The sequence below is a fragment of the Haliaeetus albicilla genome, chromosome 25 (assembly GCF_947461875.1).
Source record: "Haliaeetus albicilla chromosome 25, bHalAlb1.1, whole genome shotgun sequence".
Lineage (NCBI taxonomy): Eukaryota > Metazoa > Chordata > Aves > Accipitriformes > Accipitridae > Haliaeetus > Haliaeetus albicilla.
In genome coordinates, this window is record NC_091507.1 from 8,329,569 (window position 1) to 8,355,366 (window position 25,798).

A 25,798-nucleotide genomic window follows, 5' to 3' on the forward strand; every position below is an offset into this window, starting at 1 on the left:
GTTGCTGGCTGATTCAGTCTGAGGGAGGGCACAGGCCAGCCCCTACTGCGTTTCTGTTGAGTTACCTAGAACGTAGGATACAGCGTGTGCTCTGAAGTCATGCTTTTATGCTATCTACAAAAAACTGACGCAACAACATAAACTGGACTGATAGGACGTGGTGATATTGGATCTTCAAGAAGTTTGATGTTCAAGTAGGTCAGCCCCCCCCAAACATGAACCTGCAGAATGGTTTATACAGGCCTGGCTTATTGTATCACATGGCTTAACTACTTTTAAGCTAGTAATAGAAGTTCTAAAGCTCAATTTAGGTATCATCATATCCTTGTCAGGGCCAACTGCTCAATCCCAGAAGAGTTAAGGACATTTAGGTCACAAAAGATGACTTTGTCAGCCAGTTAAAACAAGAATTATACCACGACACAAGCAATCCCATAAGTCCACTGTTTATTTTTTTCCAGAATACAAAAGCAGGCACACATGTGCTAATCTTCATATCAGTGATGAATTTGCCTGAAAGGAACAGGAAAGTTAGCAAGGATATGTACTAGTCCCAGGCAAGTCCAAGCAGCTCACATTCTGTAACTTTACTTCAAAACAGTTGTTCTTGTAAGTGAAGTCTTCCCAAAATGCATTACCTCACCTGTCTGCTGATACTAGTTCACTGGGATATTGAACATTCTCAAATTAAGTTTGAAGATGATTCACCCCTTCTCTAGTTCTTCTGAAGCCAGCTACTGCTCTGTCCAGCTAAATAAAACCAGTACGAATAAGGCCCAGGAATGAGTGCACCTAGCACTGGAGTCAGGATGTCTGAAATACTTATCCCACTTCTGTTCTTGGAGTGCATTGCAGGAACTTCTTAATCTCAGCTCTCTCTGTCAAAGACACGCAACTGCTTGCCCGAGGTATCAAGTAAACAATATTACATATTAAAAACAAATATAAGGCCTCACACCTGACCATAAATTGCATTTTTATCACTTTGAAAAATCATTGACCCATCTTTTTCTATTTAAAGAGAAAACAAAGTTCTGTCTAATACTCACCTGACAAGGTGGATGACTTGCCAAATTTTTTTTACTTGTTCTTACATGAAAAAAATGTATTAAGAAATAGCAAATGGGTGGAGAAACAGAGCCAGTGTGTCTGTCTATTCTCTGCACCACATACTTTTAGCCCATCAGGCCTCTTTTAGATGAGACAAGCTAAAAGAGAAGCAGAGGACAGTCACAACTCACCACAGTTGCAGCCCCATCCTTCCTGTGGGCAGAGGTTAGACATGGCTCTTTTTGGCATGGGTGACCTGCTGTATGAGTCTATCGGAGATGAAAGAACCAAATTATACACTAGAACTACTAGGGAAAGCCACTAATATTGTACAGTATTAATCTTTTGTCATAAAAACGGAAGTATTTTAATTAAAATATTGAAACATCTGGTAATACTACACATTAATTTAAATATAAGCCAAATACACAAGCGAATCAGTGATACAATTTCTCGGCAATGGAAGAATACAATTACTACACGCTAGCTAAAACTTCAAGGGCGTTTCACAAGCAGATGGAGAAACATGCATTTTAGTACTTTATTCTTGTGGTTCTTGAAATACTCCAAATGCAGGGGTTTGAAAAAACTGTATTTTTTTCTCCATTAAAGTCCTTTTCCTATTCCTAATCATCTCATCCCTTTCTTTCAAATGTGTCTTTTGTATCTGTGTGAAAAGAGCAAAAAGAAAATAACCTTTTCAGTTCATTAAAAGGTTAAGGTTTGTTTCATAAACTTGTCAAGTGAAAAACACACAGAGAATAGTACAGTTTAGATAGTGGCCTAAAACAATTAGCGAGAAAAACACCAAAATGCACAATTGGGAGTGTAATTCAGCCCAAGGTACACTGAAAACTGAGTGCACCAAAAAGTTTTCCTTTGTATTCAAAATTTGGCACAGATATTGAAATGAGCATGAATAGGAGCTGCAGTAAAAAGCTGCCAAATTTTATGCTTAAGAATCGCCTGCTTTCATTTCCACAGCCCAATGAATTCATTTGGGTAAGTTTGGATAAGTATTTGAAATAGACATCACATTTGAAAACAGTCAAAACATTTTTCAAGCAGTCCTTTCACTGATAGGATGAACTAAACTGCCACCTCAGCTCCCTTGTAGAAGCTAAAGCAACATGATATTCTACAAGAAGATCCTGCGTTGCTTTTTTCCTCCTATTACCGAAGGTAACTCCCCCTCCTCAAAGGAAGTAGACTGGAAAAAAACCAGAACTGAAGAGGGTGTGCCACAGGACTGGGACAGAGCTTTGTTGCCATCTATTTAAACTCAGCTTAATGGTGAAGGTACTTCACCAGGAGTGAACCTGCAACTTGCACAAAGGACAGTAATTTTTCATCCAACTGCAACAGTCTGACCAAAACTCTTACGGAAACTAGAACGTTAATTCCCAAATTGGGATCTGAAAGTCACTGACAGCCCGTAAGGCCACAATGGGCAGCAGCTGATCTGTGGGAGATAACCATAAAAATACCTCAGTAGGGTGAAGAATAATTGTTAACTGATAATGTTTCTCGACCCAATGAAGGTGAGAAATAATGAATTCAGATATTTAGTTACGCAATGCAAGAGCAGTTGAGTTAGGAAGGCAAAAGATCAAAGTCTCAATGGTTAGTGACGCAAAGAGCAACGTAGCAATTAATACCCAAATAATAACTGAAAAAAATAAGAGAACTGCTACGTTTTATCCACAGATAAGTAACAGAAACCCATAAATTGGCAGTTTCTTGCTCACCACAAGAGAACAGCCTGAAATTTCAAGCCTGCTCTTTAACCTTTTCTTCCTAGGTAGCAGCAGCCAGTCTTTCTTCCTTCTCTCCCAACTCCAGCCTGTGAAGCCATAAATGGACAAAGCCAGAGGAGATGACATCAGCATTACAACAGCAATTCCTTCCAAACATCATCTTCAGGTTTGCCTGTTTTGTGGCATATAGCTGTGCCCAAATTTCATGCAGCAATCTATGCCTGTTTAGACTGAAAAAAACCCAGTAAATTTGCTACTCTTCAGTCACTTGGCAACGCCCACATTGCCATCTCATTTAGTTACGATCCTCTCGTATCACAAGGTGAGACAACGACACATGGCCCTGCAAAAGTGTCAACTCCTAAGGGCTGCGATGATAGGTGGCTGAGGAACATTCAAGGCAAACACTGTTAAGTTTGCCCATACTAAGCCTTCTATTGCTGTGCATATTTTCAGTAGATTCTGTGTTACCAAATCTAGGTGCTGTCCTTCACACAGATAGAGGTCTTCTCTGCACTTCACACTGGTAAGCACCCTGTGAAAGCAGTTCACAGCTTTGTTGCTAACTGGCCAACTTCCTTCTAAAATGATTAAAACGTCTGTAAGAAATAAACTTGAATTGTTGATGGAGCAGACAGAAAAATGCTCTGGTAGAGCACCAAAATTTTTGTATTTCTAGAGCTACTACAAAGGAATATACAAAAACATTTTCTTTTTTTTTTTTTATTTCTTTTTAGAAAAATCACAATGTTGATAGGAGGTTTTAGTAAGTAATTTTTACGCTTGCAAAAGCTGAAGAAGGATTCAAGAGTCTGGTTAGCTAAAAGCTAGTTTGAGCTTCCCCTGCCACTCTATCCCTAAGAAACACTGGCTTATTTCCATTTTCTCTACACTTGGCATTGATACGAGATACCTGTTTATTCATGCAGGTAAGCAGTACATTCCATTTCTTTGTATTTACATAGATCAAATGTTTATATAAAAATCACTTTTGCACCCTCAAACACACTTAAAGGTTTTAGCACTTTTATACTAAAAGCAGAAGTGGGGCAAAAAGAGGTTTACAAATTAATTCCATAACAAAATACTAAAATCTGTGTAGAGCTTTGTTGCAAGCTAAGGAACATGTACAAGAAATTCTTAAATGAATTATCCTTGGCATACATTCATATTTGAATGCACAGACATATTTACATGTTTAAAATCCAAATCCATAATGACTTCTAAGATGTTCCGTGAAATGACATCTTTCTGTAGAACTCTGCCAGGTGGCTGAAGCACATTAGTAAGACACATATCGTAAAATTGCATGAAAATTGGAAACAATTAGAATGAAAGCCAACAGAACTGGTCAGACTATTCCTTCCAGACAGAACTAGTTATTATTCCAGACTTAGTCCTTTAACTGTTACGAGTTGCAGTTTTCCATGTTTCCACAAATCCTTGAAACCTTCCTGCGGCTTTCAAGAGCCACAGCAAAACTCACAAGTGCTTTCAGTTGAGGATGCAATCACAGGTCCTCATCCCGATGGCAATCCTTCACAAGTCCAAAAGCATTCTTCACACATATGCTATTTATATTGTTCAAAGGATGCTTGTGGAATGAGGCTGGGTTGTTGTTCTGGTCAGTCTTGCTATTATGTACTTTCAAACTGTTTCTGTCTTTTAAGCCTTCTGAATTCAACATTATTTTCTGTTAAGTTTTTGGTTATGGAAGCCTGAAGATGTTAATCCCCACTCCCCAATGCTTCATCCACAACTGTTTAGACAATTGCCAAACATCAATCTTACCAGATGTACAAAATCGATTATGGTTCTGATTTGCAAATCAGGCTTTTCTGCATCTGACCAGCTCAATACTTGCTAAGCAGGAAGAACCAGAAAGGATGAAGGGTCTGCGTGCACTAGTTTGGGTGTTCTGAATCTGTACCAGACAGATGCAACAAAAAAAAATTATGCAAAAACAAAACTGAATTTTTGTCTCCTGGATGCTCAAGAACAAGTATCCCTTCCCTGGTGGCTGACCCAGGCAGCTACACAGACTGTATCAGCAGTACCCCCACCCAGATCCATTACCCACACACAGTGAGCCATTTGCTTTCAGGTGCCCACAACATAGACCCAGTTGTTTGGCTGGTACACTCACTGCGTTCAGGATATTAAAAAAATGTTTGCACCGCCTGAGAGCAATGGCATAACAAAACATTAATTGCTTATTGTTTTTGGAAAGGTAAGGAAAAGTTAAACATACTGAATGCACTTGAGACACACCCATTTGTCACAGGAGTAAAGGAAAGCATGTAAAGGCACAACATACTTCTACACTCCTGTCATTAAGGCCATATATTGGTGTGCAACAATGCTTCACAGGGCTAACCATAGAGAAGTACTCAGGTCTAAGTCACACTCCCAGATGTGTTTCAAACAAGAACTGTTTTCTCATGTAGCTTCAGACACTGCTGTTTACATTATGCTTTTTTTGTTTCCTTTTTTTTTTCAGGCAGAATGCAGGCTCTCTGTCCAGTTTCAATGATCTGTTATTCATCGTCCTTTCTTGAATTTAGTTCTCCAGAAGCGTGCGCTGAACTAAAAAGTGAAAAACAACTCAAGATTAATACACCAAGTTAGTATATATTGTAAGTTATGTATTACTGTGTAACACTGTATGTGGACAACAGACTTTTTTAGTAGGCATTTGAAACTGTGAGATAAATTCAGGTAAGCAGAGGCTCGATTCTGTGAAGCCAGCACCCTGCATACCAAGGGATGTTACATCCCAGATTTCTCACTCAAATAACCACATCCTACTAGATCCGTGTAGCTATCTACACTTGCAGTATAACTCAACATGCAGTTTCAGACTTGCAGTTTTGTGGATGCAAAAATGAAATGGAGTACAGTCTGGGTAACAGATAGAAAAAGTGGTTTGTTCAAAGAAAGCACTAGCCTAGGTTATCTACATTTTCAGGAAGTCAAAGATAAGTCTACATAAAATTTTAAAAATGCAAACCTCTTCTGCCATGCCATCTGACCTGGCTTAATGCAAGACTGCTTCTAACTAGAAGCCATGTAGGTGCGTCAACACTATATTACCAAAAGCAGAGTAAATGTCTGCTGACTCCCAGAACTTAGATCAGGAGTAGCACCATGCTGACCATGATTGCCCAGTTTCTTGGCTCAAAACATGCTCACACTTGCCTGCAAAATATAACAGAGGTATGAAATTTGGGATGTAACACGACATCAATATGTGGGCAGGAGTAATCATTTATGATAACATGCCACATTTGATTTTATTGGTTAAAATAAAGTATGCATCGTCTGACTCATCTTTCATATCTGAGTTCTGGTGAATCTTGGCCAAAATTTTAGCATATCCTGACTCCAACTCATATGTTAACTGCCTTTGGTAGAGGTCTTCGGACAATACTACTTGCTTCACTAATGCATAGCTGAATTGAGGATACCTGCCTATCTCCAGTCCTGACTTCAACAGCCAGTCACAAGAAAATGTTTTCTCCTTGAGAGTTTTATATATATAACAGCTTAAAGGAAAAATGTTTATAAAGAGGATCATGAGCCAGATGGAAGTTTTTAGCAAACTGATGAAATACCTAAGAGAAATAAGGTATATATTTTTTTTAAATTATAAAAAAAACAGAACTAGTTCTGCAGGTTTTAGATTAAGCCCACGGAAGAATATATTGCAGATCTATACTGCTCTGAGATTTTAATATGCAGTGTTTCAAAGACTCTCAACAAGCTTCAGCATGAGTTTGTACTGCTTCTTCCTTTGTTGACCAGTCACAAGGGCTAGAAGGCCAAGTTTTCACCTATACTGTTTCCTCCAGATCTGTCTATGGCTTTCCTGGAGTTAATCATCTGTTCCATCAGCCAAGTACCCCAGACAACCATACCTGGAAGGGTAAGGTTGTTAGGGTTTTTGTTGCTTTAAAAGAGATCCTTCCACAGCTGTCACCATTGTAGAAAGATTTATTATTTGATGATTCTTTCATACAAGAATCATTCTCTGTTCACAACAGAGAATGTTTTAGTTACAACAACATGCTAGTAAGTTCAGACCTCCTTGCCCCCAGTGTAGTTTCACCTCTGCCCAAAAACCATTAACATTTTTTAATATACTTTCTTGCAGAGTTCTTTATGGGTTTACAATCAAAAAAGGTATCAGATTCCAATCAGACACAACATACAGTAATAAAACACCTGTCAGCGAACTGCAGTTATGTATCACACTAAAGGGGCAGGCTTGCGCTTTCATAATTGTCTTTACTAACACTTTTGCAGAGAAAATTAAATTCTTTACTTTCTCCAGCTTCTGTATTTCAAAGACTCCTCAAGGCAATAAACCAATCTGTTCAAAGAATAAAAAACTAGAGAAGAGTGGCCATATTATCAGAACTGAAATCTTGATTCAACTCTAAGCTGTCATGGTAGTTACAAACATTTTTTTGTGAAACAAAACAAAACAGCCTAAGTAATTTTCTCCATTATGTTAGATGTCAGTAAAATGCATTTAATAGGATCCCCACCAAAAAGCCGATCTTCCATCTAGATTGTTCTCTTACCAGGTGGCTCAGATTGCGCTCCCCGATGGCTTTCCATATTCACATTCTCTTCATCTGCTAGGAAAAAAACAGACGTTTAGCATTCAAATTCTCTTATCTTCAAAAGTTGTTGATTAATGGAGATAATTTGTGAGAAGAAATAGCACTGAAGAATCTGGGCTGCTGATAGTAATTGAGTTGCCCTTGTGTTGCCTGCATGCTAATTTTAACATGCGTGGTAGATGTTACTCAGTTTTCAAACTTCCCAAATTAAAAACAGCAGTGCCTGGCTGGATGACTGCTCTATCATCTCACTTCATCAACCAGTCAGAAAGACTTGAAAGGACAAAAACAAAGCTTCTGCCCCACCTATCACCCACAGTACTCCCAAAGTTCTCTGATACAAGTTATATCGTATTTAGGTGGAAAGGAAGCAGACAGCAAGCAATAGATGACTCAGAAGAAAGAATCATTTGGAGATGAATATCCGGGTAGCTGTCAGAAAACTAGTACGTAGGCAAACATCTTGTGAAAACACAAAGGCAAGATTTACAAAATTAGAAATAACAAAGTATTTTTCACCACAAAAATAGCGTCTAATCCCCAACTTGCACTCAATTTTCCTTAAAGAAATGTTTTCTTGCAGTCTCTCCTGCTTACTCTTTAGCAGAAAGTGCTTTTATTTTAAGAAATGCAGACCCTTAAGTCTGTCTGCTTCTGAAAGTCTAAATTTTGGGTGAGACATTCTTCAGACACCCTGTCTTAGATGACTAGTAAGAGAGATTACTCCCCGTGAACACAAATTCATCATGCTATTAAAACTACCTTATGCATAAGAACAATTTCTAGCCCCCCATATAAATACAAAACCACATCTCTTTAGACAGTAGAAAACAAAACTAATTTAGAATTCTTACCACTTTGTTTGAAACAGAGTTTCTTCTTCTGGTAAGCAATGAAACTAGATACTGCTCCAATTACAGTAGCAAACACAGCACTAACAATTCCAGCTATGGCTCCCTGAGAAGCTGGGGTGGGGGGAAAAAAAAAAAGTTTGTATACATTTTTCAGAATTGAAAGTAATGTCAAACTTGCACTGTCTCAAAGTAAACTCTGTGAACACTTCCAAAAAACAATAAACTGAAATTATTACATGAAACTGTAGTAATCAACTCCTTCTATCTTTGCAAATAATGAAAACTGAATCCTCTAATTTTATAATCATTGGTTTCTTAGCAATGCCTATTGTTAAGCAACTTAAGCATGCCTGTTGTAAGTTCCACTAATTAAAAAAGCTACCCTAAATCTATCACAGACATAAATGTATATATTTACCCTCAGCTGTTTGGCCATCATTTGGACTTGGGTCCTTCCGTTCTGTAAAAATGAACAAAAGGTTTATATTTTACATGTCTAAAGAACAGTCATATAATAATTGACAACCTTTTAATCAATTAACCACGCAAAATTGCAAGCCATCTATTATATCCATACAGTGCTAAGCTCTGGCACTCAAACTTTCTATTTTCAAAGCACAGCTCATGGTAGTGCCAACTTCAGCCTTGGGTGCTCAGCACTTCTACAAAATGAGTGCGGCACACCTGTGAAATCTGGTTTAATCGACTTGCCCACCACCACAGAATACTCAGTGGAGAGGAAGAGCATATAAATTCAGGGTAGCATTCAACTGTATTTCCATGGAACCAACTATCTCTTCCTAAAATCCCAGCCTCATTTACTAAATACCTTTGCAATTCTCTTAGCAAACAAGACAGAAGTTCTGTAAATACCATCTTTATTTATCACTATGCAACTCGTACCACTGAAGCAGGAACCTGTGCAGATGAAAACACCACACGAGTCTCAAGAGATGCTTCTTGCCCCCGCCAATTTTCATGTTACTGCCCCAAAGTAACCTTGGAAGGTGAAAGCTTCCCAAAAAATTAGGATCATTAATCTCTGTCTAGGACAACTCTCTGAAGAAGTCAGTAACCAGTGGCACATCTCAAGACCACATCAGGATACTTAAGGTAACTTTGATCTGGAAATAGTAAAGTTGCAGTAATGCACACAGGGATGACTAACCCCATCTTAATGATGACTACTGTCATGTGCAGCTTGATCCCAATGACCATCTCTGTACTGAGCTGCACCATAATGATTGGACATGGCAGATTACTCTGAGAGTAAGCTATGAAATGGTTTTGTGCTGCTCAGAGTAGGAATACCCTACATCACTTTGAAGTATAAGGATCAATTTGTCCTCTGGGACAGATGAAATCTTTGAGAACACACGGCAGACCCTCTTCTGGCCCAGCCCTGGGCTTCCTAACCACAAGAACTAAAAGAAACTGATAGTATGTCACAGAAGATCTGAAAATAATACCTGGATGCCTTTAAGAACTACATTCATGGCAAATTTTGAAATAAGCACCACATTTACATCTCAGTTTTAAAACGCACCTTTCTTAGCATAACAGTAAAAATCATTGAAGGTTTTACCTCTAGACCAGTTTTACCCCTTAAATATCTGGGAGGTTTTGGCAGAGACAGAATACATTGCTTTTGAACTGGAAGGTATGCTCTTAAGTTTCAGATATCAGAACCAAAGGTGTTACAAATTAGACCATGTTAACCAGCTTGTGAGCAAGCTTTTATCAAAAGCTCAGGTGGCCATAGGATCGATATGAAGCACAATCTACTATCTTACCATTGCTGCCACCACCATGACCTCCTCTGTTTGGTAAACGACCATCATATAGATCTGAATCATCAAGTTTGCCTATTAAAAAAAAATTATTTTACACATTTTAAGTTCAGTGAAAAGACATCTCAAGGCACATAATGACATGCAAGTTTTCTCGAGATCGTTCAGCTGAGTTTGTGGTGGTTTTAGGCTCAGTGTCATAGTCACAACACGTTCAGGTTTCAAAAGCCCTCCCAATCTCAAGTCCCTTCAGCTCAGCACTACACAGTTTGATAGCAGCACTACTGCCTCTGGATTTCCTGAACAGAGAGAAGTCGGTGTCCAGGAGCAGGTAGTACTGCACAAGTCATAGACTAAGCAAGTAAGAAGCCCTGTAAACTACTTAACTGAACAGCCCAAGTCTCACTATCCTGTTGAAGCAGAGAAAGGACATGGACAGGAAAGGACCATTTCTTTTCAAGGCTGCAGCTGTGTTGGGTTTCAAAGTCACAACCAGTCTTTTGAACCTGTACAACACAGTAGCTAGAGGAAAAAAAAGAGTTCAACATGCCACAGTCCAGTGTCTGCAGTACTTGCAAGACGATGGGAAGATCCAAATGTAATTCCCTCCTCTGATTTATTGCAGGACATTGAACCAGTCCCTCTCCTCTTCCACTGGACCCTACCTCATGGGGGCTGAGCTCTCCTCCTTCCCTCTGCTGCCAATGAATCTTCAGTTTATGCAAAGCCAATCTGTTTTGAGCAGCAAAACTAAAAGCACTGCATCAGAGGATGTTTTAGTTGGGTGGCAAAAGCACTGTACTGAGGCATGCAAGATCTGAATTCAAGTATCTGCTGCAAATCAGGCAGGAGAAGAAACAAGAACCAGTGCTTGCATTCCAGGTAAGGACTCTTTACCAACATATTCATGGATAATGGCATCATCACAGCTGCATCCATCTGAATCTGTTTTGTTCTGAGTTAGGCAAAGACAGAAAAGACCTCTAAAGCACAACAGGCAGGGAAGGACATGTATTTTAAGCCTACCTTTCAAACACAAAAGAATTGTATTTCTTAACTGGGCCTTTAAAAAAAAACACTAAAAAACCCCCAACTCTTTAACTTTGAGCTTTACCTTTAATTTAGATGCTTTAAGAATACAGATCACAGGTAGTTTCTACTTTTTAGCATGACTAGCAGGGATTCAGTTTGTAAAGATGAAGGGACTCAATCCAATACACAGGTGCTCCACCATAAGCAGCCAAGAACAGCATTGCCCCAAGCACACACACTCTGTCCCATCCTTTCTCCTCCCCACACCATCCCGCTTTTAAGTGAATAGAAAGTGACTCAACAGGTTTGTTATGAAATTTCAAGACTACCGCAAAGCTTATTTGCAAGACAATTTTTCCTCAATCCTCAGTGTTTATCCAGTGCAACATCTGACATACATAGCACCCAGTTAACAAGCGATAATTATTAGAAGTTTAACTGAGATAGTAAAACCATGTCACGATTCAGGAGATTGTGCTACAAGCCATACCAGTGTCTTTAGGATGTGCAGGTGGACCTTGCTTGGGATTATCTACACACAAAGAGATATTTAGAAAAAAAAAAAAGAAAAAGGTTAAGATATCAAAAGCAGACTATAATACAGTAGCTTTGAAAGGGACTAGGAAAGATTAACAAATACTTTTCTACTGTTCAGAAATTCCTGTTAGGTCAGTCTTACCAGTGTCTCTAGGAGTTGCAGGCGGACCTGGCTTGGGGTCACCTGTAGACAAATAAGAGTTAGCATAAAGTCAGCAAAGTTACTAGTGTGAAGAGACCAAAACCAGAGCATATAGTGACCCTGAAAGACCATCTGACCTAAAAAATGGTATCAAATCTTCCCCATGTAATTTTCCTTTCCTTTCATGAGCTAATGCTGTATTTGTTTTGTTATTTTAGGTTAAACACTGTACTTAATGCAATTAACAGTTTTTCTACTACATTAGCTTGTATGTCAGACCCTTGCTATAACTGAACATATACAGAAGAACTCAGTAAGTGTTATGCAGTATTTTAGTTTGCATATCTGATTTCCAACGTTGAACTTCCTTAAATTTTTCTACCAGGTACAGATTACTTGGCTGCTTCCTCTTTTAAAACTACCAGATTTTAACCAATAATAAAGGTTGGTACCTTACTCAAAAAAAAAAAACAAAAAAACAACCCCACCCCCCCAAAAAAAACCAAACAAAAAACTGGACAAGATACAATAGAAGTAGAAATATAGTCCCCACAGAGACACTTCGTTTAGCTTGCCACAAAATAGCAGAATAAGATATCTTAGTAATTATCTCTGTACTGTTTGGTCACAGTCTTTGTTGCCCACATCAAATTTACACACCAGCAGTGCTTTCTAAAACCGTGTTTTCACCAACAGCTGAACCAATGTAGTAGCCCATTTCTTCTGTATGCTACTTCTCCTTGATGTTGCATGGTCTTGCTTCCTCCCAGCTCTAGCACAAGCCAGATCAGGTCTCCTTAGGCTCTCTGCATATTCAAAGTAAAGAGGCAGGCACCTCCAGAGCACAGTTCTAAGACCCCAACTTAGGCTTGCTGTCCTATAAAGGATCCTCTCTCTTCACTTACGTGAACCATCTGATTCATTCAGCCAACTGTTTCCCAATTAGCCAATTCTGTTTTCAAAACCGTCAGCAGTTGGAAACAGACTGTTTTAAGAGAGACAAAACTTCAAAGGGCTAAATCAAACACAGCAGCAAACAGTGCTACTGTACTACAACTGTATGCCCTGTGTTAGGAAAGCTGTCTATACTGCAACAGGTCCAGTGACGGTACTCAAAAAGCTACTGTGCATTATCTGCCTAACCGGATGCATCTTTTACTGGCTGAGTGAAAAAAATACTGCAATTTCTACTGCTGGCCACACTGCAGAGCTGAAGCGCATAGAAAGAGCACCTTCCCTCATGTTATTTCAAACAGATTAATGTTTCCTTGTGCTACTAAAATTACTTCCTGGAAAGGAAAAGATTACTTCAGATTTAAAAACTACTTCCATAAGTAATAGTTTATGGAATTAGTGCCATCTAGTGAAGACCCAGCAATGAAACAAGTGGGACTTGTCTATCAAATGAGTGAAATACATACAGTTTTTGTGGTACAGACCCTTAAAAATGAAGGTAAATAAACATAACTAGACTGCAATTATTTTTATCTGCAGTCTTTTACCTTAATCAGCTCAGCGCCCTTATTACATTTAAGTAATAGATAGACATTGCACCAAGTACCACTGAGCAGTATCCAGGAAAACATGATACTTACCAGGATGAAGAGCATCTTCCAAGTTGAAATCCCCTACAAAGAAGGAAAAGAAGTTTTAAACATAATGCAAAAACTGAGCTAGTTTTAGACTATTTTTACACAAAATGCACCTCACAATGTTTAATATAATGGCATGCTCATTCAACAGTGGCCCATGGAATAGCACCACAGAGCTACCAGGCATTATCTGTCAAACTACATGCTGCTTTTGGTGGTCATGGTACATGCCAAGGGCCAGCTCAGGGGGAGCAAGCTCAAAACATACAGACTGAAAGCCAAAAGAAGGGATTCTCACAGGGTCTTTAAGCTTGTGAAATCACAAAGTAAATTTGTGAAAACACTAGCAGAAGACTCCAAAATGCAGAAATCCTTTTGCTATTAGGGAACGACTTTCTTTTATAGAAATATCACAACTCTGTGTGCCACTGACTTGAAAAATTCAGGCCCTTGAATTAGTATCTACAACTACACTTGACTTCACAGTGAAAGGCATTACAAGCCAATTAGATCTCACCTGAATCTGATGCTGATGGCCTCTGAGATGGAAGAGGATTCTTTGTAGTTTCTGTCAGGGATGGTTAGAAAAAAAAAAAGTTTAAATACCATTTAACACATTGTTCAGAAGATACATTGAAGGACGAATATAAGTCTATATGTACACAATGAAATGCACAGGATTATGTCTATACAGCAAGACATTTTCCCCTTAAGAGGAATTCCTGAGTGTTCCCAAAGACACATTTCAGTTCTATGCAGTCAACATTTTGACACACCCATAGCTGAATTGTTCCACTGGGGTTTAAACAAACCATATGTGGGGAAGGTGTCATGCTTGGTCATGCAGTGATACTCAGGAACAAACAAGTCAAAAGAGCAGTCACTATTTTCCCACCTACCTCCCAAAATTTGCAAGAGTGTAATAATTACCAAATGCATCTTGTAAGTTGAAGTCGTCAAAATTGCCTGTAGATGAAAGCAACAGTAAGAACACTGGTTTTGTGTACTCAAACCCAACACTTATTACAGTCATAAACATGTCTTTGATCTATCTTGAGGTATGTTTTCTGCTTCCTGTGTCAGACTAGAAGAATATTTTGAGTAAGGGCTGAAGACACTCTTCTCTATTTCTCCAGACCACTATCTACACATCTCTTTGGAAAAAAAAGGAACAGCACTAAAAATTGTCTCTATAGAAAGGATCCAGAAGGCCAGAACACATATTTCTACAGTAAATACAATGCACTTAATCCTTTATTCTTGCCACTCCTATTGCATGCTTTCTTAGTGCCATCCACAGCATATTCTTTCCCAGCCTTCTTTCCATTGAACCACAAAATGAGCAGGGCACAGCTCCAATTCACAAGACTTTACAAGATTCAAGTGTGAAGAAGAGCCTTGGAGCAAAAAGGCTAGTATGAAAGTTATATGATCAGGTAATAGATTTAATACCTTGGCATTAGAAATTAATTTTCATGGGTTTATAAGACTTATCTTTTCCCCTAACAAAGGTTAACAGTATGAAGGTGGTTAAGGTACTACCACAGATGATCTTGAGCAGTCTCTTCAACTTACTAGAAGACAGCTAAATGTGGCTGTCACCACTATGGGTTCTCCACTCCAGGTGGATTAAGTTTCATTTGCAGCCCTTAGGAAAAGAACATTCTCTCTTGCTGCTTTAGGTCAGTTGCTAGAGCTACTGCTGCTTACCCATCTGTCCTGGTTTTGGCTGGGATAGAGTTAATTTTCCTTCTAATAGCTAGTATAGTGCTGTGGTTAGGACTCAGTATGAGAAGAATGCTGATAACACACTGATGTTTTCAGCTGTTGCTAAGTAGTGTTTAGACTAAATCAAGGATTTTTCAGCTTCTCCTGCCTAGCCAGCGAGAAGGCTGGAGGGGCACAAGAAGTTGGGAGGGGACACAGCCAGGATGCTGACCCAAACTGGCCAAAGGGGTATTCTATACCATGTGACATCATGTCCAGTATATAAACTGGGGGGAGTTGGCCTGGAGGGGTGGATTGCTGCTCAGGAACTAACTGGGCGTTGGTCAGCGAGTGGTGAGCAATTGCATTGTGCATCAATTGTTTTGTATATTCCAATACTTTTTTTATTATTATTATTATAGTCATTTTATTATTATCATTACTATTTTCTTCCATTCTGTCCTATTAAACTGTCTTTATCTCAACCCACGAGTTTTACATATTTTTTTTTCCCTGATTCTCTCCCCCATCCCAGGGTGGAGGGGAAGTGAGCGAACAGCTGCGTGGTGCTTCATCGCTGGCTGGGGTTAAACCACACCACCAGCCAACTGCAGACACACTCACTCAATATATTCATGATACAAACTGGTTTCACAGCATGAATATAGGAGTGTGATCTCAGCAGCAGAGGCTTGTAAGATAAATGGACAGCTAAAACAACTGCTTGGGATATTTCCGATAGTGCATCATTCCTACTTTCACTGAAGCATGGAAAAAAGGCATGAAAGTAGATACCAGCTATTCAAGAAAAAGACATCCAAATACACTGCTCCAGCCCCAAAGAAGCTGGAAGACTTTTTCTACCGAGTATCAAGCCAGCCAAAGCAAAACTTAATTCCAGCCAGAACTACCTTAATTCAGAAGGTGCAAGCATAAAGCCTTGATGTGTCTGGCTTTTCCTCTAGGAATGTAGCTACAGAAGAGGAATCAGAACTGGCTACTGCAAAGTCTGAAGAGAGGAATAAAAAACAAACATCAAAAATAAAACCATGAGCAGAATGTTCCTTCTGCTTACATGACAGGCCAAGTTAAGACAAGGACAAATCATGAGTCTAGTACCAGGAATGACAGATGCTCGTATACTTGATGATATCCTTCTCAGCTGAGGTCAAAATTGAAATCTCTTTTCCTTCTCAGATAACTGCACTAATAATGCCTTTTTTTTTTCCAGAGAAGAAATGAGACTAAGATACATTTTTATTTTTTTAATATGGAAGCAAGGAATGACAACCTGAATAAAATATCAAAGGCAAGCTCACAGTTTCCTGAAAACATCTTTCAAGCTAGTCTTCAGTCTGGCCAACTGAACTGCTACAGCAGAAACTGAAATCTGAAGTCTAAGCAGCGATTTCCATACTGTAACATTCAAACTGAGTATCACCTTGCTCATAGCCATGTAGGGAGGTAGTAGCACTGCCTGGTCTGTGACAGGTCCCTTCATGAAAACAGAGGCAATTCCTGGCTTTAATGTGGTGCATGAGCAAAGGGCATTTAAAATGTCCTGGATAAAGTCATTAGGTATAGATCTTGGATAGAAAGCAAGAAGATATTTTACTTGGTGTTCTTCACTCCAGGTGGAGACCATAAGCTCTTTTAGACACTTAGCTCATGAAAAACTGTTTCACAGAATGCAAAATATATGCAGGTTGTTTATCTGAAGCCTACATCATCTTGCAATACAATCTTAAAAACCTCAGTAAAGTGAGCAGTTGCTAAGACCCAAATCTCAGTTACCTCTGAAGTTGTCCCTTTGTTCAGACTACACCAAGAAACCTCCATATTAATAGGCAAAAAAGGTCAAAGCACTCAAGAGAACTTTAAAAGAGATATTTGCATAGTAGTTCCTCAAACTTGAATTCTGGTTTGTTTGCTTTCTCAAGTACGTACATCTTGCAAGCTACAGTCCTCCAGGGAGGAATGCCTAAGACAGGACCTGATCAGATATTTGCTAGTCTAACTCTTAAGAAGGCAGGCAGAAGGATCTGCTGAAGATGCATGCTCCTCAAAACATTCTACCACAGCAGCAACCAGAGGATGGACCACCACCATCTGTCTCAAGGTTAAAGATATATTACTAAGTCAATGAATCTTACATTGATGGGTGTATTTCAAGAGCACTATTTCTTTTTAGAAGGAGTGGCAGAGGGAAAAAACAAGCACATATGCTCAAAATTATGCTTTGGTGCAGCTGAAGTTTCACCGGGAGCAGAAAAGAGGCTATTTGAAGAGTCTCCCACTGCCACCATGAAACTTAGTCCGAGAACTCTCTGAATGGTTCCAGCTGCAGTGGTTTCCCTCAAGAGGAGGAAACCAGTGTAAAAAGAGTGTGCATTCAGTGACATTTCTATTTTAAGGGATTGTTTTCACATGTGAACTTCATGGAGAAATAATTTAGGATGAGACTGCTGACTGCCAATCTCATATAAGATGTGCTTTGAGAGACCAATAAACAAATCTGACAGTTAATAAAAGAAAAAAATAATTCTATATTGACTGAATTATTCAATATTCTGCAACCACAATTCTGTCTTCCAAGCATGCAGCAAGATGTCAGGCTCTTCAAACACATTACTTTATCTCAATAAAGTAGCAGAAAATGTCAAAACCTAGCGTATGAAACTCATTACGATAATCTGCAGTCTGAAGTGCTGGCAGTCTGCTTTCCCAGCAAAGACCAGGTGTTGCGCCACTGTTCACGACAAACCTTTGTATGTCTTTAAAGCACTTGCTTTTACAACTGTACTCACTCAGCTTTTAGTATGGGTGGGTCCAACTAAACTAGAAGTTCAATTATTTAGACTGAAAGGAGAGAGGCTCAGTACCAGGGATTCAGCTCGTTCCAGGGAAGGAACAATCAGACAACAGAGATAAAGCTACAGAACTAGAATAAAGGTAGTAGCAGGATCCAGGAAGAAGTCAGCAAGAATATGCTGCACTCATTACAGGTTTAAGGAGCACCCAGAGTAACCGAGCTTATGAGCATTTTCTTAGTCTAAGCAAAGATAATTGCAAATAAAGCAGACATTATACTGCATATAAAGCACAACACAGCAGGTATTTCTAGCTCTGTGCTGGTTTTGGCTGGGACAGAGTTAATTTTCTTCACAGTAGCTAGTATGGGGCCATGATTTGGATTTGTGCTGGAAACTGTGTTGATAACACAGGGATGTTTTTGTTCCTGCTGAGCAGTGCTCACCCAGAGCCAAGGGCTTTTCTGCTTCTCCCCCCACCCCACCAGGAGCAGGCTGGGGGGGCACAAGGAGTTGGGAGGGGACACAGCCGGGACAGCTGACCCCAACTGACCCAAGGGAGATGCCAGATCATAGGATGTCATGCTCAGCAGATAAAGCTGAAGGGGGAAGAAGAAGGAAGGGGGGGACGTTAGGAGTGATAGCGTTTGTCTTCCCAAGTCACCATTACGCTTTCCTGGAGATGGCTGAACACCTGCCTGCCCATGGGAAGTGGGGAATGAATTCCTTGTTTTGCTTTGCTTGAGCATGTGACTTTTGCTTTCGCTATTAAACTGTCTTTATCTCAGTCCACGATTTTTCTCACTTTTACCCTTCTGATTCTCTCCCCATCTCACTGTGAGGGAGGTGAGTGAGCAGCTGCATGAGGCTTAGTTGCACCCACCCAGCTGGGGCTAAACCACGACAAGCTCCTAAGGGCATGAGCAGATTCAAGAACATTTCAGAAGTGTCTACACTATTTTCCTTCCATGTCCGTAGCTCATATACCAGGTTCTCAAGAGACAGGTCTTCAGCAGGCTGTCCCCAATAACCTGCATGGTTTGTGTCAGATGGGGGAAAACCAGCAGATAAAACGAAAGAGCAATTGAAAAAGCTGATGAGCTAGAGGGTATTCAAGAGAGCCAAGTAACTACTCAAATAGGAGTCCTTTGCAAAGACCCATCACTGCTCTCTGATACTTACTGCTATGGTATTAGATTAGTCATATTTACATTCCAGTGCCGAAGCCAACATGAGCTTTGCAAAGTTCCTCCATTAGTCACGTGTATGGCAACACACCAAGAAAGGAAACTCGTGATGAATCACCACAAACATAACTTTCTGACTTGAGCAACAGACTGCTTGAATTTTGTTTTTCTAAAAATGCTGGCGCTCTCCTCCTTCCCTGCCTCCCTCCCCAGCGCCCTGCACACCACAGGGTGCCACATAGCCTGCAGGCTGCAGCTGGTCTTCCAGTTGTAGGCCTACAGACCAGGTGACAGTGGTCAGCTTGTCCCTGTCCCACTGCTGGACATTACCTGCCATTTCATCAGTGGCTGACTTAACTTACAATCACAGAATCACAGATTATCTCAAGTGGGAAGGGACCCATAAGGATCATCGAGTCCAACTTCCTGCTCCTCACAGGACTACCTAAAACTAAACCATATGACTAAAAGCATCGTCCAGATGTTTCTTGAACTCTGATGGGCTTGGTGCCATGACCACTTCCCTGGGGAGCTTGTTCCAGTGACCGACCACCCTCTCAGTGAAGAAGCCTTTCCTAATGTCCATCCTGAACTTCCCCTGACGCAGCTTCATTCCATCTCCTTGTGTCCCATCACTGGTCACCAGAGAGAGGAGATCAGCACCTCCCCCTCAGCTGCCCCCCTTGAAGAAGTTGTAGACAGCAATGAGGTCACCCCTCAGCCTTCTCTTCTCCATGCTGAACAAACCAAGTGAGCTCAGCTGCTCTTCGTAAGTCTTGCCCTCGAGGCCTTTCACCATCTTGGTCGCCCTCCTCTGGACACCCTCTAACAGTTTCCTAGAATCATAGAATCATTTAGGTTGGAAGAGACTGTTAAGATCATTGAGTCCAACCATTTGATGTCCCTATATTGAGGCCCCCAAAACTGCACGCAGTACTCGAGGTGGGGCTGCACCAGTGCAGTGTAGAGTGGGACAATCACCTCCCTCGACTGTGCTTGATGCACCCCAGGACACGGTTGGCCCTTTTGGCTGCCAGGGCACACTGTTGACTCATGTTCAACTTGCCATCAACCCAAACCCTCAGATCTCTTTCCATGGTACTGCTCTCCAGCCTCTTGTTGCCCAATTTGTACATATAACCAGGATTATCCCATCCCAGGTGCAGAATCCGGCTCCTGCTCTTGCTAAATTTCATACAGTTGGCGATTGCCCAACTTGGGTCTGTCGGGCTGCCTAGCTGCTCATTTTCACGAAATCTGCAAAAATCTTGAGCTCAAAGAGGCCTTTCATCTCTGTAGTGTTTACACGAGGTTTGGCAGCCCTCTTGGGGGATGAGGATGCTGGTAGCCACAAGGGCATAAATTCTTGGGCAACTAAGCAAAAAGCAGTTTCTCCAACTTCCAGCAGGGAAACTGGATTTTATACTCCCATGTCTCGTGCTCCTTCCCCTTGGGGGACTGAAAACATGAGGAGTAGAAATACTCAACACCTGACCACAACAGAAGCTACAGAAAAAACAGGAAGGCCAATACATTGAAACTTGTTCATGAAACACTTTAAATAACAGAGCAAAGCCATCACATCCCTTACAATTGCTTTTTAAGTTTACTAGCACTTGATTTCAATCCAGGTTTTGCCCCACCAGCATTAGTTATCTACAATAAAAGTCTTCTACTGCTCAGTTCACATTCTGGCAGTTATTTTCCAACATGTCCTAAGCAGGCAAAACCAAGAGAAGCAATTTAATTACAAAAAACCTGGGAGAAAGGTGACTTGGTTCTCCGTATCTTGCTGTAAGAACTGCCTTTCTAAATTTAAATGGTTTTTAAATGGAGAACCTGGAACATGAAAACCACTCGCTGAAAGTGGAAGAATGTACTTAAAACTGTACTTCTCCTCTCAGTCAGGGCAGAGGTTTGCAGGCAAAATCCCTCTGCATCAGGGAACACAGATGGTATGTTTACTCCCACTGCCAAACAGCAGTTTATAATTAGCCCTGCCTGGCGTCTCATGAAATTAAATCCCACACAGTTGGTTTCAAACCCTGTTCCTCGTACAAGTACCCACCTATCGATGCTGCTTTTCAAGTTTAGTTTCTCTGCAGAGCAAGAGAAACAAAAAGCTTTGCATAAAATTCAGTTTAGAAGAATGAAGCCCCTTCCTACCTAAAGTAAATACGGCCCAAACACAAATCACAACTGTATATCAGCCAAAAAACAAAGATAATTTTTTACATCTGGGGAGTGTCTGCTTTCTGCACATCTGCAGTGTTCACTAATGTATCTGACAGGAATAAAGTCAGCTAAGTCTCCGCTGCAACCAATAAAAAGATTTATTTCCCTCTTAAAAAAGATGCGTAAGATTATCCTAATAACTATCATATTTAATTTTTGTACAGTGATCCAAAAGCTAGTTCCCTAAAAAATGACTTTATTTGTACCAATCTTGAAAATACAGTACAGAAAAAGTTAGGCAATTATGTGGCCTAATCTTTTTCTGATCTGACTGCTAAAAAATAGTTTTTAGACTAATCTGTGACTTATTTTAATATTTGAATTACTAGCTACTCCTTCCATCCAAAACTGGCAATTTAATATTTTGTAAAAACCCTACAAGGTCACAATTTGACTCAAAACTATTCACTTAAAGAACTGTAGTCATGTGAAGGTTTTTTAACAGAAGATGGTAAAATTAGCCATTTACTGGGGAAGAAAACCCCATATTATGAAGCACAGTTTGGGGAATTTTGCTTGTCTGAAAGCCTCCCATGCACTGGGCAACTTTTGTAGCCCCTTTGAGTGGAGAAAGTAAGAAAATACAATGTGGCTCTGAACAGTAGCTATAAGCAGAGTTTTCTGGGGAGGATTTCATATAGGAGTAAGAGGACAGAATGAATAGCTCTAAATCAGCAGAAAGCATACAGAAAAAATGAGTCAACCACGATGCTAGAGAACTAACACAATGGCAACAGTCCTGCCAAATGCTGAGCTGCTTATCCAGAAACGAGAAGGGGTAAAAGAGAACTACGCAATAGTTGCAAAAGGTCTATGAACACCTGCGAGTCCTTCAATCAAGTAGTGAAGATAAAAACAAATACTTGGCATCTTAATCACAACCTGTCCAGTGATGAGTTGTCTATCACAGTCTGGTTGTTTTCTTATAATTTGTAATTCTGCATGTCCATAACCGATGTGACCACTTTTCCCTCTAAGCAACAGTTTGGACGCTTGGCGATTTTTTTCAGGTTACAACCCTCAGTGGCAAACCAACATCAAACAGGTCCCAGATCTGCTCCTTAAGCTTAAAAGGGCGTCCAAAGCACTGTCACTAACAGCAGCTTGGAAAGAGCTGAAGTATTTTCCGTGCTTCCAGGAAAGTCATTTCTTGCAGAGAGCACCTCCCCCACATACTCAAAATATTCAAAACCCGGCTGACCACAGTCCTGGGCAACCTACGGTGGCTGACCCTGCTGGAGCAGGGGGTAGGACTGGAAGGTCTCCTGAGGTGTCCTCCAGCCTCAGCACCCTGTGGTTCTGTGACCTGGGCCAATTCTAGTCACTGGACTAAATTCCTTGTGCTACAAAACTCATATAACTACAAATAAAATAAATCACTCTGTCCCTCTGCAATTCTTTTTACAGATGAGAACTGAAATACATTGCTCTGTCTCATGAAGTCTGCAAGCGGAAACCTAACCTACGCTAACAAAAGCTGTTAGAGGAAAATTTGGGTGACAGAAGCATGGCACTTGCATTAAGAAATGACAAGATTAAGTTCTGGGGGCACTGGGATGGGAAGCAGGAAGGGAGGAAGAGGATTTTGCAAAATATAATAAAGGTGCTGAATCCAAGTGGCAACACATAAAAAGATATTGGACATATTTATTTGACTTTCACTCATTTCTTCTTACCTGTAACTTCAGGAGGGCCTGACCATGTTTCAAGACTGCAAATGTCATATACTATGCTTATTGCTATTTCACCTAAGTACTTGGCCTTACCAAGCATAAATGCATTACTAAAATTAGTGAGTGTTTTAATAAAGTATTTTCTAGAAAGCAAAAACGAAGTTTCCTTTTGTGTAAATTCAGGGACTAGGCAAAATACGACTGGCAGACAGAAGCATAGTCTTGTCTGCATTCCTGTGCAGCACACCCTTGACGAAGGCTGCAGGTGTTTGATTAAATATTGCCTAGCCTTACATTATTTAAAGCCTGCATGTTGGTCCTTGTACCTGTGAGTGCTAGGCACACTGAAATTTTCAGCCTTCTAAGTTACTGGTCTTGAGTTCTTGGTACTCTTCCTCATAGCAGCCCTAAAACACAGAGACGTCACTGCATTGAGCCCAAAGTTACTTGATATCAGCAATGCCAGCCGTGGGGCCAGTGCTGCCGCTGCCTTCTCTTGCACCAACAGAGCACCTGCAGAAGCCAGCCCTGTCCCTCTGCCCTGGGGCAGGCAGGGAGTGCTCCCTGCCCCTCTTCCCAGGTCTCACCTGCCGACAAAATCACTGTTCCCCCAGGGAGGCTCACAGAGCATGCACAGCTGGCCGAGACACCTATGCTCTCCACCGCTGCTTCTTCAGAAACCTGTGCCAGAGTGGGACCAGGAGCTCTGAAGCAGTCTTAGGAAACCCTGTTCTCAAATCTCACCAAGATCAAGCAGGCACTGTGCACCTACTTTGCATTCAGCCACTTTTGAAATTCTGTCTTGGCATAAGAAATGTCAGTAGTTAATTTTTTATAAGCCTAAGAAACCAAAATCCTTTAAGTACATGTTGCTCACAGTCTACAGCTTCAAAGTTTAAGCTGCGTGATAGACAGGACTTTAAGCTTTCACAAAGCTGACAAGCCTTGCAGCTACTACTCCCATAGCCTAAATTTCCAGGTGCATTCTTACTGCAAGGCTCACATTTCCTCTTGTTATGAAAGTTCCCTTACCTAATTATTATATCAATCAGTCTTTATAGTATGAAATCGTATTAACTTTGTTACTATATATTAGTTCATATTGTACACTGCAATATAGTGAAGTAGTGGAGTTTTACTGGAGACTTTGGTATTGTTCATACTTAAGTAAAAGAAACCAAAGGACAGCTCGGCCATGTAAATAAGGACTTTATTTCTTGGAAGCTTAGTGCTGTCCCTGAAGGATAAAAGATACGATACGCCTGGAGAACCAAGATAATACCAGCATCCTAGCCCCTCTAACACCTCTCTGAAACCCTCCTAGCATTGGCTGGCATTACAAGTAAGTAACTATAGCAAGACTGACTCCAAGGACATCTGGATCAATAGACAAGCAGCAAGAACGTTGCAGAAATATAGGTGCTTTGCGAAGTTTTATTATGACTAGTCAGCAGTAGCGTGGGTGTTAATGACTACTCAAATCATGTTGTACCTGAACATTTGAAGGCTACAAGAACCCTGTGTAAAACCACATTTGAGGTGCCCCAATTTGGCTAGGATACCTCATGTACATGAATAAATATTTACCCTTGTAATTCTGTATTTTGCATCCTAGCCTTCCTCCTCAGTCGGCAAGGCCCAGTTGCAAATTTTCATAACACTCGCCAAAGGTCAAAGTCAGTATGTCAGCACCTCTCCCTCTTCCAGAGTCAAGGAATCTCGTTACTTCTTGAGGATTTCTGCACTTATACCTAGTGACAGTTTCAGCAGTTCTTGGCAAGAACCTTTCCGCAGCTGACCGACATCCGTGAAACCTCTTGCTCTGAAGCACGTACTTCAAAACAGTGCACGTATCACAAGCAGTCAAAACTATACTTTGAAAACAGTGAGGCAACATACACGCTGATGGCACTAAGATGGACACCAGAAGAGATGGTGGGGCTGGGAAGGGGCACGCTTTCAAAGCCCTTTGAACACTCAGTGTTCTCACCTTCGTGAACAGATTCATAAACATTAAGCCTCCCTGGCATAACAACCCAAATAGCAGCCAGCACCAAAAATTAACAGTTAAATACACTGGAAAGACTACAATGGTAGTTAAATTTGAGACTAATCTTTTGATTAAGAAAACTGTTTTATCCAAGCAGGTTGCAAACTCTTCAGTATTGTGTAATTTAATAAAATCATTGGTTCTGAAAGTAACTACAGCTGACATCATGTAACCTAATGCTATTTTATCACCCCAAGTTTACCTGTACTTCTGTTCAGATAATAACATTCTCTCCTTTGCACTGAAAGCCTCTAAATGCACCTGTACAGTTCAGTACCCTGCCCAACCTTATGCAGAGAAAAGGCAAAGTGTTTTCAGGGCAACTGTGTGATCTCTTGAACCACGACTTCACAAGCTGCATGCTTTTTCTGCTCATCCCAATTCAGTAAAACACTTTACACAGCAATAAAGAGTGTAAGATGACAGATTGGAAGCTTCCCTTACCACCAAGCAGTCAGGAAACACCAGCATTTTGTTTTGTCTGCATCCTTACTAGCTCACACTCTGAATTTGCACCTCTGGTAGCCTCTTGGAGTGGGGCAGGGAGGGATGGAAGAAAGAGCAGACCTGGAGGGGGCTCGGAGGAAAAGGGAAGTGCAGCAGCGAGGCTCAGCTGCAGAAAGGTTAGGCATGTCTGCACTAGATGAAAGATGGTAAAATTTTAGCACAAGGAAGAAGGAATTATTAAGAAACCAAGATTTGTCATCTGGCAACCAGTGAAGTAAAAGCTCCAAAAATTCACCAGAGTGGGAAA

The 25,798-nt window shown here is 40.6% G+C and overlaps 1 protein-coding gene across 2 annotated transcripts in view; it reads right to left on the reverse strand.

The window, feature by feature from the left end:
- Positions 1-3,706: 3,706 nt before the first annotated feature.
- The window catches only part of LOC104313431 (CD99 antigen), a 33,649-nt gene continuing 11,557 nt past the window's right edge, over positions 3,707-25,798 (reverse strand). The window contains exons 2-11 of one of the 2 annotated variants that reach the window (XM_069770492.1): positions 14,313-14,348; positions 13,900-13,950; positions 13,386-13,418; positions 11,791-11,832; positions 11,602-11,643; positions 10,083-10,154; positions 8,708-8,749; positions 8,290-8,400; positions 7,394-7,450; positions 3,707-5,393 (exon numbers count right to left, since the gene is read on the reverse strand). In XM_069770492.1, the coding sequence (XP_069626593.1) occupies positions 5,368-5,393; positions 7,394-7,450; positions 8,290-8,400; positions 8,708-8,749; positions 10,083-10,154; positions 11,602-11,643; positions 11,791-11,832; positions 13,386-13,418; positions 13,900-13,950; positions 14,313-14,348 (512 nt within the window). In that variant the 3' untranslated portion in view covers positions 3,707-5,367. The remainder of the gene's footprint in view (positions 5,394-7,393; positions 7,451-8,289; positions 8,401-8,707; positions 8,750-10,082; positions 10,155-11,601; positions 11,644-11,790; positions 11,833-13,385; positions 13,419-13,899; positions 13,951-14,312; positions 14,349-25,798) is intronic. The other variant, XM_069770493.1, reaches the window with a different exon arrangement.